The sequence below is a fragment of the Entamoeba invadens genome, assembly GCF_000330505.1.
Source record: "Entamoeba invadens IP1 unplaced genomic scaffold scaff_1105074725991, whole genome shotgun sequence".
In the NCBI taxonomy this organism is placed as follows: domain Eukaryota; phylum Evosea; order Mastigamoebida; family Endamoebidae; genus Entamoeba; species Entamoeba invadens.
In genome coordinates, this window is record NW_004440432.1 from 100,222 (window position 1) to 111,887 (window position 11,666).

The 11,666-nt window shown below is 32.1% G+C and overlaps 5 protein-coding genes across 5 annotated transcripts; 2 read left to right on the forward strand and 3 right to left on the reverse strand.

Moving 5' to 3' along the window:
* Nucleotides 1–37: 37 nt before the first annotated feature.
* On the reverse strand, nucleotides 38–1,669 carry EIN_359480 (hypothetical protein; the record flags this gene model as incomplete). Its single annotated transcript, XM_004257588.1, has 1 exon — nucleotides 38–1,669. One exon carries the CDS (start codon nucleotides 1,667–1,669, stop codon nucleotides 38–40), a length of 1,632 nt encoding a protein of 543 aa, XP_004257636.1.
* A 3,575-nt stretch (nucleotides 1,670–5,244) lies between these two features.
* EIN_359490 (protein serine/threonine kinase, putative) lies at nucleotides 5,245–7,170 on the forward strand (the record flags this gene model as incomplete). The annotated part of the gene is made up of 1 exon (XM_004257589.1): nucleotides 5,245–7,170. The coding sequence occupies one exon, from the start codon at nucleotides 5,245–5,247 to the stop codon at nucleotides 7,168–7,170; it is 1,926 nt and encodes a 641-aa protein (XP_004257637.1).
* A 29-nt stretch (nucleotides 7,171–7,199) lies between these two features.
* On the forward strand, nucleotides 7,200–7,529 carry EIN_359500 (protein serine/threonine kinase, putative; the record flags this gene model as incomplete). Its single annotated transcript, XM_004257590.1, has 1 exon — nucleotides 7,200–7,529. The coding sequence occupies one exon, from the start codon at nucleotides 7,200–7,202 to the stop codon at nucleotides 7,527–7,529; it is 330 nt and encodes a 109-aa protein (XP_004257638.1).
* Nucleotides 7,530–8,242: 713 nt separating this feature from the next.
* EIN_359510 (zinc finger protein, putative) lies at nucleotides 8,243–8,773 on the reverse strand (the record flags this gene model as incomplete). Its single annotated transcript, XM_004257591.1, has 1 exon — nucleotides 8,243–8,773. One exon carries the CDS (start codon nucleotides 8,771–8,773, stop codon nucleotides 8,243–8,245), a length of 531 nt encoding a protein of 176 aa, XP_004257639.1.
* Nucleotides 8,774–9,342: 569 nt separating this feature from the next.
* EIN_359520 (hypothetical protein) lies at nucleotides 9,343–10,899 on the reverse strand (the record flags this gene model as incomplete). The annotated part of the gene is made up of 2 exons (XM_004257592.1): nucleotides 9,343–9,506; nucleotides 9,537–10,899. The coding sequence occupies 2 exons, from the start codon at nucleotides 10,897–10,899 to the stop codon at nucleotides 9,343–9,345; spliced, it is 1,527 nt and encodes a 508-aa protein (XP_004257640.1).
* Between the last annotated feature and the right edge of the window lie 767 nt (nucleotides 10,900–11,666).

The window sequence follows — 11,666 nt, forward strand, 5'->3', positions numbered from 1 at the left end:
CACACAATCAATAAGAAGAATTAAAGCAATAAGACTCTCATTGAGTCTGAGAGATATCATAATCTTCAAAAGAGTCTAAAAAGTCCTCTAAAGTAATTTTAGGCTCTGCGTCGTCACTTCTTTTATACACAAATTGTTCTTGAGCCGAGTTCAAAATACTCTCACAGTTAGTTTCACTGTTGTTTGAAGTGTTGATAAACTCACTCATCTTTTTCTTCGTCTTTTCTTCAATATAAAACTTCTTCTTTGCGTCTTCGGAGTGATTTGGCGCGACTTTTGGAGTGTCATATTTTGTTAAGACGTACTTCCCTTTAATCAACTTGATGATTTTCTTTTCGCTCTTAGTCTCCCCGATATATCCAAGTGTCTTAAAATCGACGCCTTCAATGTGGAATTGACAAAATGCGATAGCTTCATCCATATGATCGCAATGGCAAGTCACACTCTCCAATTTTGGAACTTCAAGTTCTGTGATTAAAAAATTATCAGCGAATTGGACGTCCAAATTATTCATTTTGAAATCGCCAATTAAAGAAAACAATTGCGCCTGAATAACAGGCAGTTTTAAGTGTACATTTCTAGCAGCGGAGTGGATACTAAAGTCTTCAATAAACATAAAAGTCTCAACTAATTTTTCTTTCCCATTCTCATCAGTCTCAGTCTTCTTTGGTGTTGGCAACTCGAAGTATGTGAGTGGTCCGAATAAATGGAGTTTCTCTAAGTTAGACAAAACGGTTCCATTAGAAATGGAATACACCGAATTGTCTGGCATTTCTATTTGAAGAGAAGTCAAACTAGTTGGGAGTTTAAAAGCGGTAGGCACACTTGAGTCAGCAAAGAATATTAAATTCTCAAGATACGAATTTTTTGAAAAATCGACGAAATTGGCGAAGTTTTGAATCAAACTGATTTTAACATCAGTTAATCCAATAACAGAACACTCAGTAAATTTCTCTGCAGTCATCGTGTGAATGTTAAACACCGTCTGCTCCTGTATGATTCTAACTTCACCTTTAACTTCTTTTGGTAGTTCATTTGTTATATTTAAATAAGTCACGTAGTTCGCTCGTGCCAACTTCTGTGTTGGGGCAAAGTCGACTAATACTACTTTCAGCTTGGGGATGAGTGTGTGAACTAATAAAATGTTTGTCGATAAATTTGATAACTTTTCTTTGGCATCATCCTCACTATCAGTAATGTAGTGCTTCTTGATTATCAAAGTTTCTAAGTTGGGTGCTCCTTTCAAGTCTTTTAACATGATTTTGGTGTCTTCAGCTTGGACTATCAACTTTTTCAAATTTAAACAGTTTGAAAGGCTTCCAAATGGATAGGTGTCATGTACTCTTAATGAAGTCAGTTTTGAAAGTAAAATAGTTGGGGGAGCCTCATCCAGAAATCCGGGAGACAAATCGACGAATGCGATGTTTTGAAGTGTGTTGTTCTTATCTTTTTCAATTTCGCTGTATGTCGATGAGACTGTTTCAATGTTAGGAAAGAACTTTATTGAAAACTTGAGTTGGTTATATTTGATTGGAGGGGTACGTCGTACCATTTTAATAGCGTCTAAACAACTTTTGGAGACAACTCTGAAGTTTAATAAAACGGCTTCACTCCACGTGTAAAGTAAAACGTTAGCAAGAAAGATCGGTTCGAGTTTTGTATGAGACATTCTTGAGTCTTTTTAATTCAGTTTCTTTTTATTGATTACTTTGAGGCTTAAGAATAACTCAATCTGAAAATTAATACAAGACAAGATTCAATGTTTTTTTGGAATAATTTTATTATACAAATACTATATTTTATACTATTTTAAAGTAATTAAATATTACTATTAATAATAGTAGTTTAATTGTTTTTTTATTGGTTTAAAAAAAATTTAAATAATTTAATAAACTATAAATATAATTATAACAAGAACAATTTTAGTTCTTTTTGATTGAAAATCAGAATCATATAGTTCACCGTTTTAATAAATAAATAGTAAAATAAAATACAGAAATTCAACGAAATATTTATTTAAAGGATGGATCAATTTTGGAACCGAAAAAAGAATAATACATGAAGTTGATACTTGTGTCAATTATTTTTTTCTTGTTATGCTCTCGCTGTAACTCTTGTTGGATAGTAGAGAATTCCACGAATTATATCAAGTGGACATATATTGGACCGTGCCCTAAATATCTCGATTTTGATGTTGAAACAGATAACGCATTGAGTGTGGACACTTTTACATTTCTTGCTAATTGTTGTAATAAAAAAGATTATTACGGGCTTGACACAGGTTCAAATGCATATAACAAAGTTATCAAATTTGCACAAGACAGTCCAATGAAATATTTGTTTGGTATTAACACAGCAAAAGTGTATTGGGATATTCACCTTGAAAACACTCCCGAACTCTTTGTAGCCACATTAAACAGAACACAAGTGGGATACAACGTACAAGACAATATATATGTCTATGACAGACCAGCTATTATAATTTCTGTAAATAATGCTTCTGTTTTAATTACGTACAAATCAACACAGCGTCCCTATTTGTTCATTGAATTTGTAAAAACGTCATTTTCAAGAACCATTTACATTGCAAATCCTTCACAAGACGGTTGTACATATGCATTTTCCACAACCGATAATGTAATTCTAAATAGTGATAATTATATTGACTTATATAATATTTGTAGAAGAAATAATACAAGAAGATATATAATGTGTGGACAACATCAACCACTTTCAACAAACGACTGTAGTTGTTCAATTCCAAGTGCTATTACATCGGCTTCAATCAAAGACTCACGGTTTAATTATCCAGACTGTTATTACAATAGCTCATTATTTGATCTAACTATCTTTAAGAATTATACAACAGTCAAATTTGATGCACAATATGGAAACGTGTGGAATACACTTGTTATTCAAAACAGAACAATCAATGAAAAATCTCAACCATTAACTATTGAATTAAGTACTGCAATGACACTTAATGATGGATTAAAGTTGTCAGGTACTGCACTTAATGTAGTCCAAGTAACACAAGAAATATTTTTTGAAGTAAAAGGAAATTTGACAATAGAAAAGTATATTGGAGTTCATTCGTTTGGACGTTTTATAATTGATGATATTACTATTGGTAATGGCTTGGGTGATATTATTCTGTTTTTAGGACAAAATGCCAACGAAGAACAAACATTTAAGACTGTCAAAAAAGTGTGTGAAAATGGAGTCAACTCGAGGTATGCACAACTTAATTCTTTAATTAATTGTGACTGTGTATGGCGTGACAATGCATATGATCAAGTCGATTGTGAGACTTCTTCAAAGAACAAAGAGAATGCTTTGAATCTGTTGATTGAAAGTGAAAATTACACAACAATAAATCCATCAAATTGGAATAGTGTAACTCTTCAAGGAAAAACTTTGTACCAAATAGTTGGTAATGTCTTTACTAAAACATGTATCTTCACTAAAAATGTTACAATCTCTGGGATTGTAGGATGTGAAAATTTAATAATAACAGAAGACACATCAATTTCTTTTGGTAATGCAAATTCACAGCTGAAAGTCAGTAATTTACGAACAATAGGAGAAAGTAATAATAAATTACATATAGACACTACAATTGGTAATATTACTCTTTTTAGTATATATACCAATTTTCAAACTACTATTATAGCAAAGCAAGAATATAATAAGTATATGCATTTCGATTCAGTAACACTTGGAAAGGATAGTACTTTCGTGGTGACAACAGATTTACGAGTGAATACTTTGGAAGTGAGTCAAAACACATCAATTAATATATCGGGTTCATTTTTTATTGTAAATTTGAACAACACAATTAAATTTAACTTAAAAGCGTTACAACTTGTTCTCTTCGAACCAATAGTGGAGTTGAATCTGAATCACGTCGAATTAAAAAGAAATTTGCTGGTACCAAGCACTGTTTCAAAAATACAAATAGACGTGATTGATAATGGATTAGATATTTATAACACTCCATTTTTGGATATAGACGCTTCAGAGTCTACATTGAATATTGGTAAGTTACCATTACTTCCATTTATGAATGATACACAACCACTAAATTACTTTGTTTTCTGTTTAACTAAAAATCGAAAAGTTGTATTTGAAGAGTCTGTTGATGAAAATTATGCGTGTGACAAACAAGCCATTTATTTGGGTAACAAACAAAATGTTCCATGTGATTCATTTCAACTCTCACCTAAAATATGTTCACCAAAAGAAGTGAATGTTGATGGAAAAAATGTCTATTACAATGACTTTAATGAAATCGACTATTCATGTCCTTGTTATTCCAAAAACGAAGTTCATACGATACTTAAACTTAATACTTTAACTGAATATATCATTGGAGCTAACGAAATGTATTTAGAAATTATTATAGAGGGTTCAATTAATACAAATTTGTATATAGTTACAACACACTCAAGTGATGAACTCAATTTCTTTTTCTTGGTTAACAAAACAACATTTGTACTAAACACACAAAAGCAACAAGTTGCGTTCTTTGGTTTGGAAAAACAAGTCATAGATGTGGAAATTGAATTAAAAAACAGCACAATGGCTAGTACAAGTGACACATTTGGGTTCTTAATCGATGATAACAAAATTTCTATTTTAAAAGATAAGCCATGTTCTATAGTTATTAAAAAATATGAAAAAGACATAGTGGAGTGTTTAAAGTGTTTAACCGAATTTGACTCGACTGGTAAATGTGTTGATAGCAATACTACACTTTCTAATTGTGCTATTAGTGTTTCTAATACATGTATAGAATGCGAAAAGGGGTATTTCCTTTCCAATTCAATTTGTTTACAATGTTCGTCTAATTGTTTTTATTGTCAGAGTAATATAACATGTTTAATTTGTCACGATGGATATAAAATATCTTCGAATGGGATTTGTGAACTTGAAAAATCATGCAAATCTTTCACTAACAATTATTGTGTAACCTGTGAAGATTTTATGAAATATGGTGATGATTACTCTGAATGTGTACCAGATGTTTCCTCAAGTTGTATGGTATATTCACAAAGCAACGATTGTTTAGTTTGTAACACATTGATTAGCAGTGTATTGGATAGTGATAACCAATGTGTTATAAAGGATAATACAAGTAGAGTAAATTTGATAAGTACCATATCATGTAACATTGGCTTTTATCTCGACCAAAAGACAGATGAGTGTATACCATGTTCTAACGTAAATTGTAAAACATGTGAAATGATAAATGACGTTGTTATATGCAATGAATGCCTTACTAATTATGTATTAGATATCAACAATAATTGCGTTACAAATAATCAAACTCAATGCGAAGTTGTTCTCAACTCATTTTGTGTATCATGTAATTCAAATTCATATAATAATAAAGGTAAGTGCGATCTATGCACGGAAGGATGTTTGTCTTGTGATTCTTTTGGTTGTACTTCATGTCAAAAAGATTATTACTATCACACATTTGAATCAATTTCAACATGTACAAAAGAACCAATTACAAATTGTAACACTTACAATTTTGGCATATGCACTTCATGTAATTTTGGGTATTATCTTTCGGACTTTATATGTGTCCGTTGTACTGATACGTGTTCTTCTTGTATTGCAGATTACTGTCTGACTTGTTTTGAGGGGTATATGTTAGTTGACGGTCGGTGTATCTCTTCTACAACAACCAACTGCGCTAAACCGATTTTAAACCTTAATCAATGTGGTGTATGTAATAAAGGGTATTATCAAAAAGACACCGCTTGTGTCAAATGCCCAGCGCAGTGTTTATTGTGTTCCACCTCCAACAGTTGCATCAAATGTGAAGATCTTTATTATGTCAATTCAAATGGGACTTGCACTTCGAAACAAGGACTTGATAATTGTGAGAAGTTTGATTATAATGGGTGTAGTACGTGTACATCTGGATTCTATGTTAGAAGTGGTGAATGTGTTTGGTGTAACACAACAACAGACAAATGTGAAACATGTGACTCTATAAATGGAAATTGTTATTCATGTGTTGTAGACTATGTACTTACTGATAATAGTACATGTCTCATATATAATTCAATTGAGCACTGTACGAAAGCTGCGAATTCACGATGTTCAGAATGTTCATTTTGGTATGCAGTAGATCCACAGACGTATAAATGTAAAGAGTCTGCAGTGTGGTGGATCATTTTAATTATAGTAATAGCAGGGTTAAGTATTGAAATCACTACAATTGTTTCAGTGATAGTTATAGTCGTTTTAGTGGTGCGGCGACTTAAGAAATACACAGACGAGGTTTCTATGCAAAAGAAGACGACGATATTTAAAATGGAGACATCCAATATCCAATGGGTCGTGCTGCCGTCTAACACTTCTATTTTATTTAGTAAACAACAAATAAGTTTTGAAGACGAAATTCCCGTTGATGTGGAATCACGCGAATTAGTGTGTATTGGCAACAACAGTCAACATTCAATCAAAATCACTTTTATGTCTGTTGAAAATGATTTACAGAAGTTTGCAACTCGTTACGACCCCCAGGAATTTATATTAAAGAAGGGCGAAGCCGCTGAAATTGAAATTTTTGTGACGCCCATATGTTCATGCAAAGTACGAGATGATATGAAGTTTAGTCTAATTGATATGAAAAAGGGTAAAACAAGTGTAGAAATGATTCCCATTGAATTTGAGACTGAAATAACAAGTAAACTTGATGTCGATGAAATTTATGAAGTGAAGAAAATAGGGGAGGGATCCTTTGGTGTAGTGTTTAAAGGTGTCTTTCGTGGCAATTCCGTTGCAATTAAGAAGCTCAAGTTGCATTCAAATGGGGAGAGAAATGAAGATATTGAAAACGACTTTGAGAAGGAAGTGAAGATGATGGACAAGTTCAAAAGTGAGTATATCATTCATTTCTATGGAGCTGTATTCATCCCAACACGAATGTGTTTAGTGACTGAATATGCGCCTTTAGGGAGTTTACAGAGTAGTATTGAACACCGAAAGAGTGAAGAATTTGACCATCAAATTCGATTGAAAATTTGTATAGATTCCGCAAAAGGACTTTTTTATTTACATACAAATGGCATTTTACATAGAGATATTAAACCAGATAACATCTTGGTGTTTACACTTGAAAAGAGCTCGTTATTGTCAACGCCAAATTGACTGATTTTGGAACTTCAAGAAACGTCAATATGTTGATATCTAATATGACATTCACAAAGGGGGTTGGAACACCAAAGTATATGGCGCCTGAGATCTTAAATAGAAAACATTACACTGATTTGGCTGACGTGTATTCGTTTGGAATTACTTTCTTGGAAATAATGAAGTGGGAAGACGCTTTCCCTAAAGAGAAGTTCAAAATGGCGTGGGACATAGCAGACTTCGTAGCAGCTGGTAGTGTCTTACCAAAGCCAATTAATGTCTCAGACATCGATTACAAAGTCTTTTTAAGTCTGACCTGTAAATATGAAAATAGATGTCAAATGAAAGAAGTCGTCCAAAAATTAGAACAATTATAATTAATTTATTAGTAAGTAACTATTAGTAATAATAATAATTGGTTATTATAGAAACAATAATTATATTAATTATTTTTATATTAATAATAATATTATTATATTATTTCATTGATATAGTACAAGTACTATCTAGTTCTTGTATATGGTTATTTTATAATAAAAAGCTATTTGACATATCTACTATAATTTTATAATTATTTTTATTATTAAATTGTTATTGTGTTATTTAATTAAATATTTTAGTTGATTTATAATAATTTAATAAAATAACAAGGCGATTAATTTCAAACCAATATTTTTCGTAATTTGGTTAAAAATGGCGAATTGTATTTTTAAAGTGGATCTTCTGTTATACCCAACGAATAGCGATATAAGATCCACACGAGCAAATAAAGTGGACTAAAGAGATTACATTAAGTAAATAAATGCCGCTTGTCCCCTTTTTATTTTTAATATAATAGATTCTTGCTTTAATACCCGTTCATTATTACAACAATTCAGTACACTACCGATAATAAGAAATGTAAAAGATAACACACAATAACACCACTTTAAAATGTTAATTATTCCAAAGAATTAGTTCACCAAATTTTGAGAATAAATAATTAAAATAACCCACAAATTAAATAAGATGAGAATCCAGTGTTGTTACAAGTTCTAATACAAATGAAATGGATAGTAATGAACGTTCCAACCACAAACATTTACAACAATTAATTACAATCATATACTAACTCTGTTTTCTCGACTTTAATAAACCTCTTTGGGATAGGGGAGAACGCAGAAGGCACTACTTGTGTGATAAGTGATTGGAAATTGCATTGAGTTTTCTTGACATGAATTCTGAGGTGTTTTTTAGCGTCGCTTTTCCTTTTAAAACTAAGTGTACACCCCGGGAAAGGGCATTTGAATGGTTTCTCATCGGAGTGGTAGACCATATGAATTTTCAAATCCGTCGCTCGAGCAAACTTTTTGTTACAAAGGGAACAAGAAAATGGTTTGACTCCCGTGTGGATTCTCATGTGGATTTCGCACTCAGACTTCCTCAAAAAAGCCTTTCCACAGACGTCACAGACATGTTCTTTCACTGTGGAGTGTCGATTTAAATGGCGAGTTAATGACTCTTCGGATAAGTAAGTTTTGCCACACCCCATATATGGGCATACATACTTCCCTTTGACGTCTTTCTTCGAGATGAACTTGTCATAGATTATATTCACTGATTGCTCAAGACCGGCTTGCATCGTGTGGATTTGATTTTTGTAGTGGTTCGTCTTTTAAAGAGAGACTTGGCTCTCTCACTATATATAGTCCAAAGAGCCACTCAACACTAATTCAAAAAAAAGAAGCAAAACGCGTTGTCTCCTGTTGTAATGGAGTATTCTTTCCAACATTTTCCTGATATATCCCACAGTGTGTGCCCATTATTAGTAGTAAATCATATCTAGGAGAACAGAGGAAGCGCTCATTTTTTTATCATTAAAAACAAAGTTATTTTTTATATTGCTTATGATAATCTATTCGTCTTAGTTCATTCAATAAAAATATTACTATTCTTAATTTTGTGTTTTGCTTTTTTTCTTATTACTATCAATCAAGAGACACCGAAAAAGAGGCACGTGCTCCAATACTATTTCGGGATAATTTTCTAACTATTTTTTGAATAGTTTCGACAGATACAAGTTTAAAAATAAAAACTATTTATTAATAACAAAAATAGTATTATATTTACCTTCATTTGAATTACAGTTTAATAGTATTTAACTAATAATTTTATTATACATTGGTGTAGTGCCATTCTAACACAAACACATCAAATATCAATAAATGGGACTTCCATAAACTCGTTCTCAATCATGTCGAAGCTTTCCTCTTTCATCTTGAGTGACTCGTCCAAGAAAGGTCCAAGTTTGAATGATTCTGTTTCCAGCAATGTTTTAATAGTTTCTTCAAAACTATTAATTTTAACTATATTCTCTTTTTGTTCATTCACCACTTCCTTCAAACCCAATTTACCATCTTCAACACTTCGAAGTGTCTCTTCTAACACCGCATTCTCAGTCATATGAGTTTGGAGACTTGCTCTTCGTTGACTTAACTCACTTTTCTGTTTCTTCAGCTCATCCAACCTCTCAAGTAACTGATTTTTCTTCTGCAGAAGTTCCTCTTCTTTTTCTTTCAATCGAAGTTCTTCCTTTGCATTTTCCTCAGTCAGTTCCTTCACCTTTTTTTCAAGGTCTTCGTTCTCTTTTTTCATTTCCTCGAGTTTGTCAAACGATTGGAGTGCACTCGTTTTATTCTCCTGTTCCATTAATTGGCTCCTCAAACTTTCATTGCGCTCCATCGTTGTATTCCACTCCGCGTCTTTGGGGTCCTCCTCAAACCCAAAGAGATCCTGTTGAATTGGTTCCGGCTGTGTTGTAACAGCAACTTCGTGGTGCACTTCGCTTGTTTGTTCCTGTACAGCTTCTTTGGGGACTTCTTGTATCTCTTTAACTTCAACTGATTGTTGTATTGAAACTACCTTTGGACCCTCACTTGTCACTTCGTTTGGACTATTAATAGTGTTCTTGTGTGGGTCGACAAGTTGCGGAGATTTCTTTGGCGACCCCCCAAAGTCAAATGAGTCATTGCCAAAGTCGTTTTTGAACGCAAAAGAGGTATCAAACCCTATTTGGGTATCCGACGGTGTTGGTGTACTTTCAAACGCAAATGGTTTGTCAAAGGAAAAGTCTTCTTGTTGTGGATGAGGGGCGTTTTGTAAGAGTTGCGAGTGTTGCGCCTCATTGTTTTGAACATTTTGTTGTTGAGTTTGTTGTTGAGGAGGGGTGGGTTGAACGGGTTGAGAAATTTGAGGGATGCTTTGTTGTTGCTGTGGCGGGGTTTGTGGTGTGAGTGTTTCTGAAGCAATTTGAATGAGCAAATCATATTTTGATGCAGACTTTGGTTGAGGCGTTATTGAAGCTTTCTGTGGAGTATTTTGTGTTTGATTAATAGGAGTCGATTGTGTCATTGGCTTATCTACATTAATACGTTGAGTTTCCACTGTTTTTTGTTGCAGTTGTGGTTGAGTTGTTTGTTCCAATTGGTTTTGAGTTGATGGGAGTGGTTTTTGATACACTGGTTTTTCGATTTTTGAATCTTTTTTAGTCATTGGTGGAGGCATAAATACTTTTTTAATTTTCTTTTCTTCAGTTGTTTTGTTTTGAGGCTGTTGAACCAATTGTTCTTGAGGTTGTGATTGTTGTTGGGGCGTTTGTTGACTGAAATTAAATGAGTTGTCGAACCCATTAAAGTTAAATTCGTTTGGTTGTTCTGTTGGAGAAGGTTGTGAAAATGAGTCTCCAAAAGAAAAATTCGAAGGGAACATTGAATTTATAGTTCTGTTCGATTTATTATTTATCCACAGAATTCTATTCTACTGAAAAAGAATTGGATAAAAAAATTTGATAATTAATTTTATTTTAATTTTTTTTTGAAAAATTCTCACTTGTTATTTTTATAATTTATTTTACTATTTTTTTAAGAAAACAAAATTAATAATAATATCAAAAAATAGTTTATTTTATTGATATTAGAGTTATTTTCTAAACGTTGTACACTTTATGAATCTTAGACTCATTTTTCGGATTTTTCTGGTAAATTGGGATATAAGCAAAAATAGCAGCAAATAATAAAAACGTATTTTTGGGAAATTAAGTAATTTTCCCGAATTATTAGATAGAAAAATATGGAAAAGAGGGGTGTACAATGTTGGCGGTGTACAAGGTTTATAGCACTGACTCTAACTTTTATTGCTATATTGATAATTAATGTATAGTTAACGGAAAAAGTGGGATGCTAATCTAAATATTAATTAATTTAATATTATTAATAATAAATAATTGATATAAATTTATTTTGGTTTTTCATTTTATTAATTTTTTGATTAATAATTTATATTAAAATTAATAGTAATTTTATTATTTTTCAATTGAAATTAACCAATAGTTACAAGCATCCTCCTTTTTCGAGCATCCCCATAATTCCTCCTACTGTAATCAATAAATTAATAAATTTAATAAGATTACTAATTTTATAGAATAATTTATTTATAATTTTAATTGTTATTAATTTGTTTTACAGTCATGCGAAAAA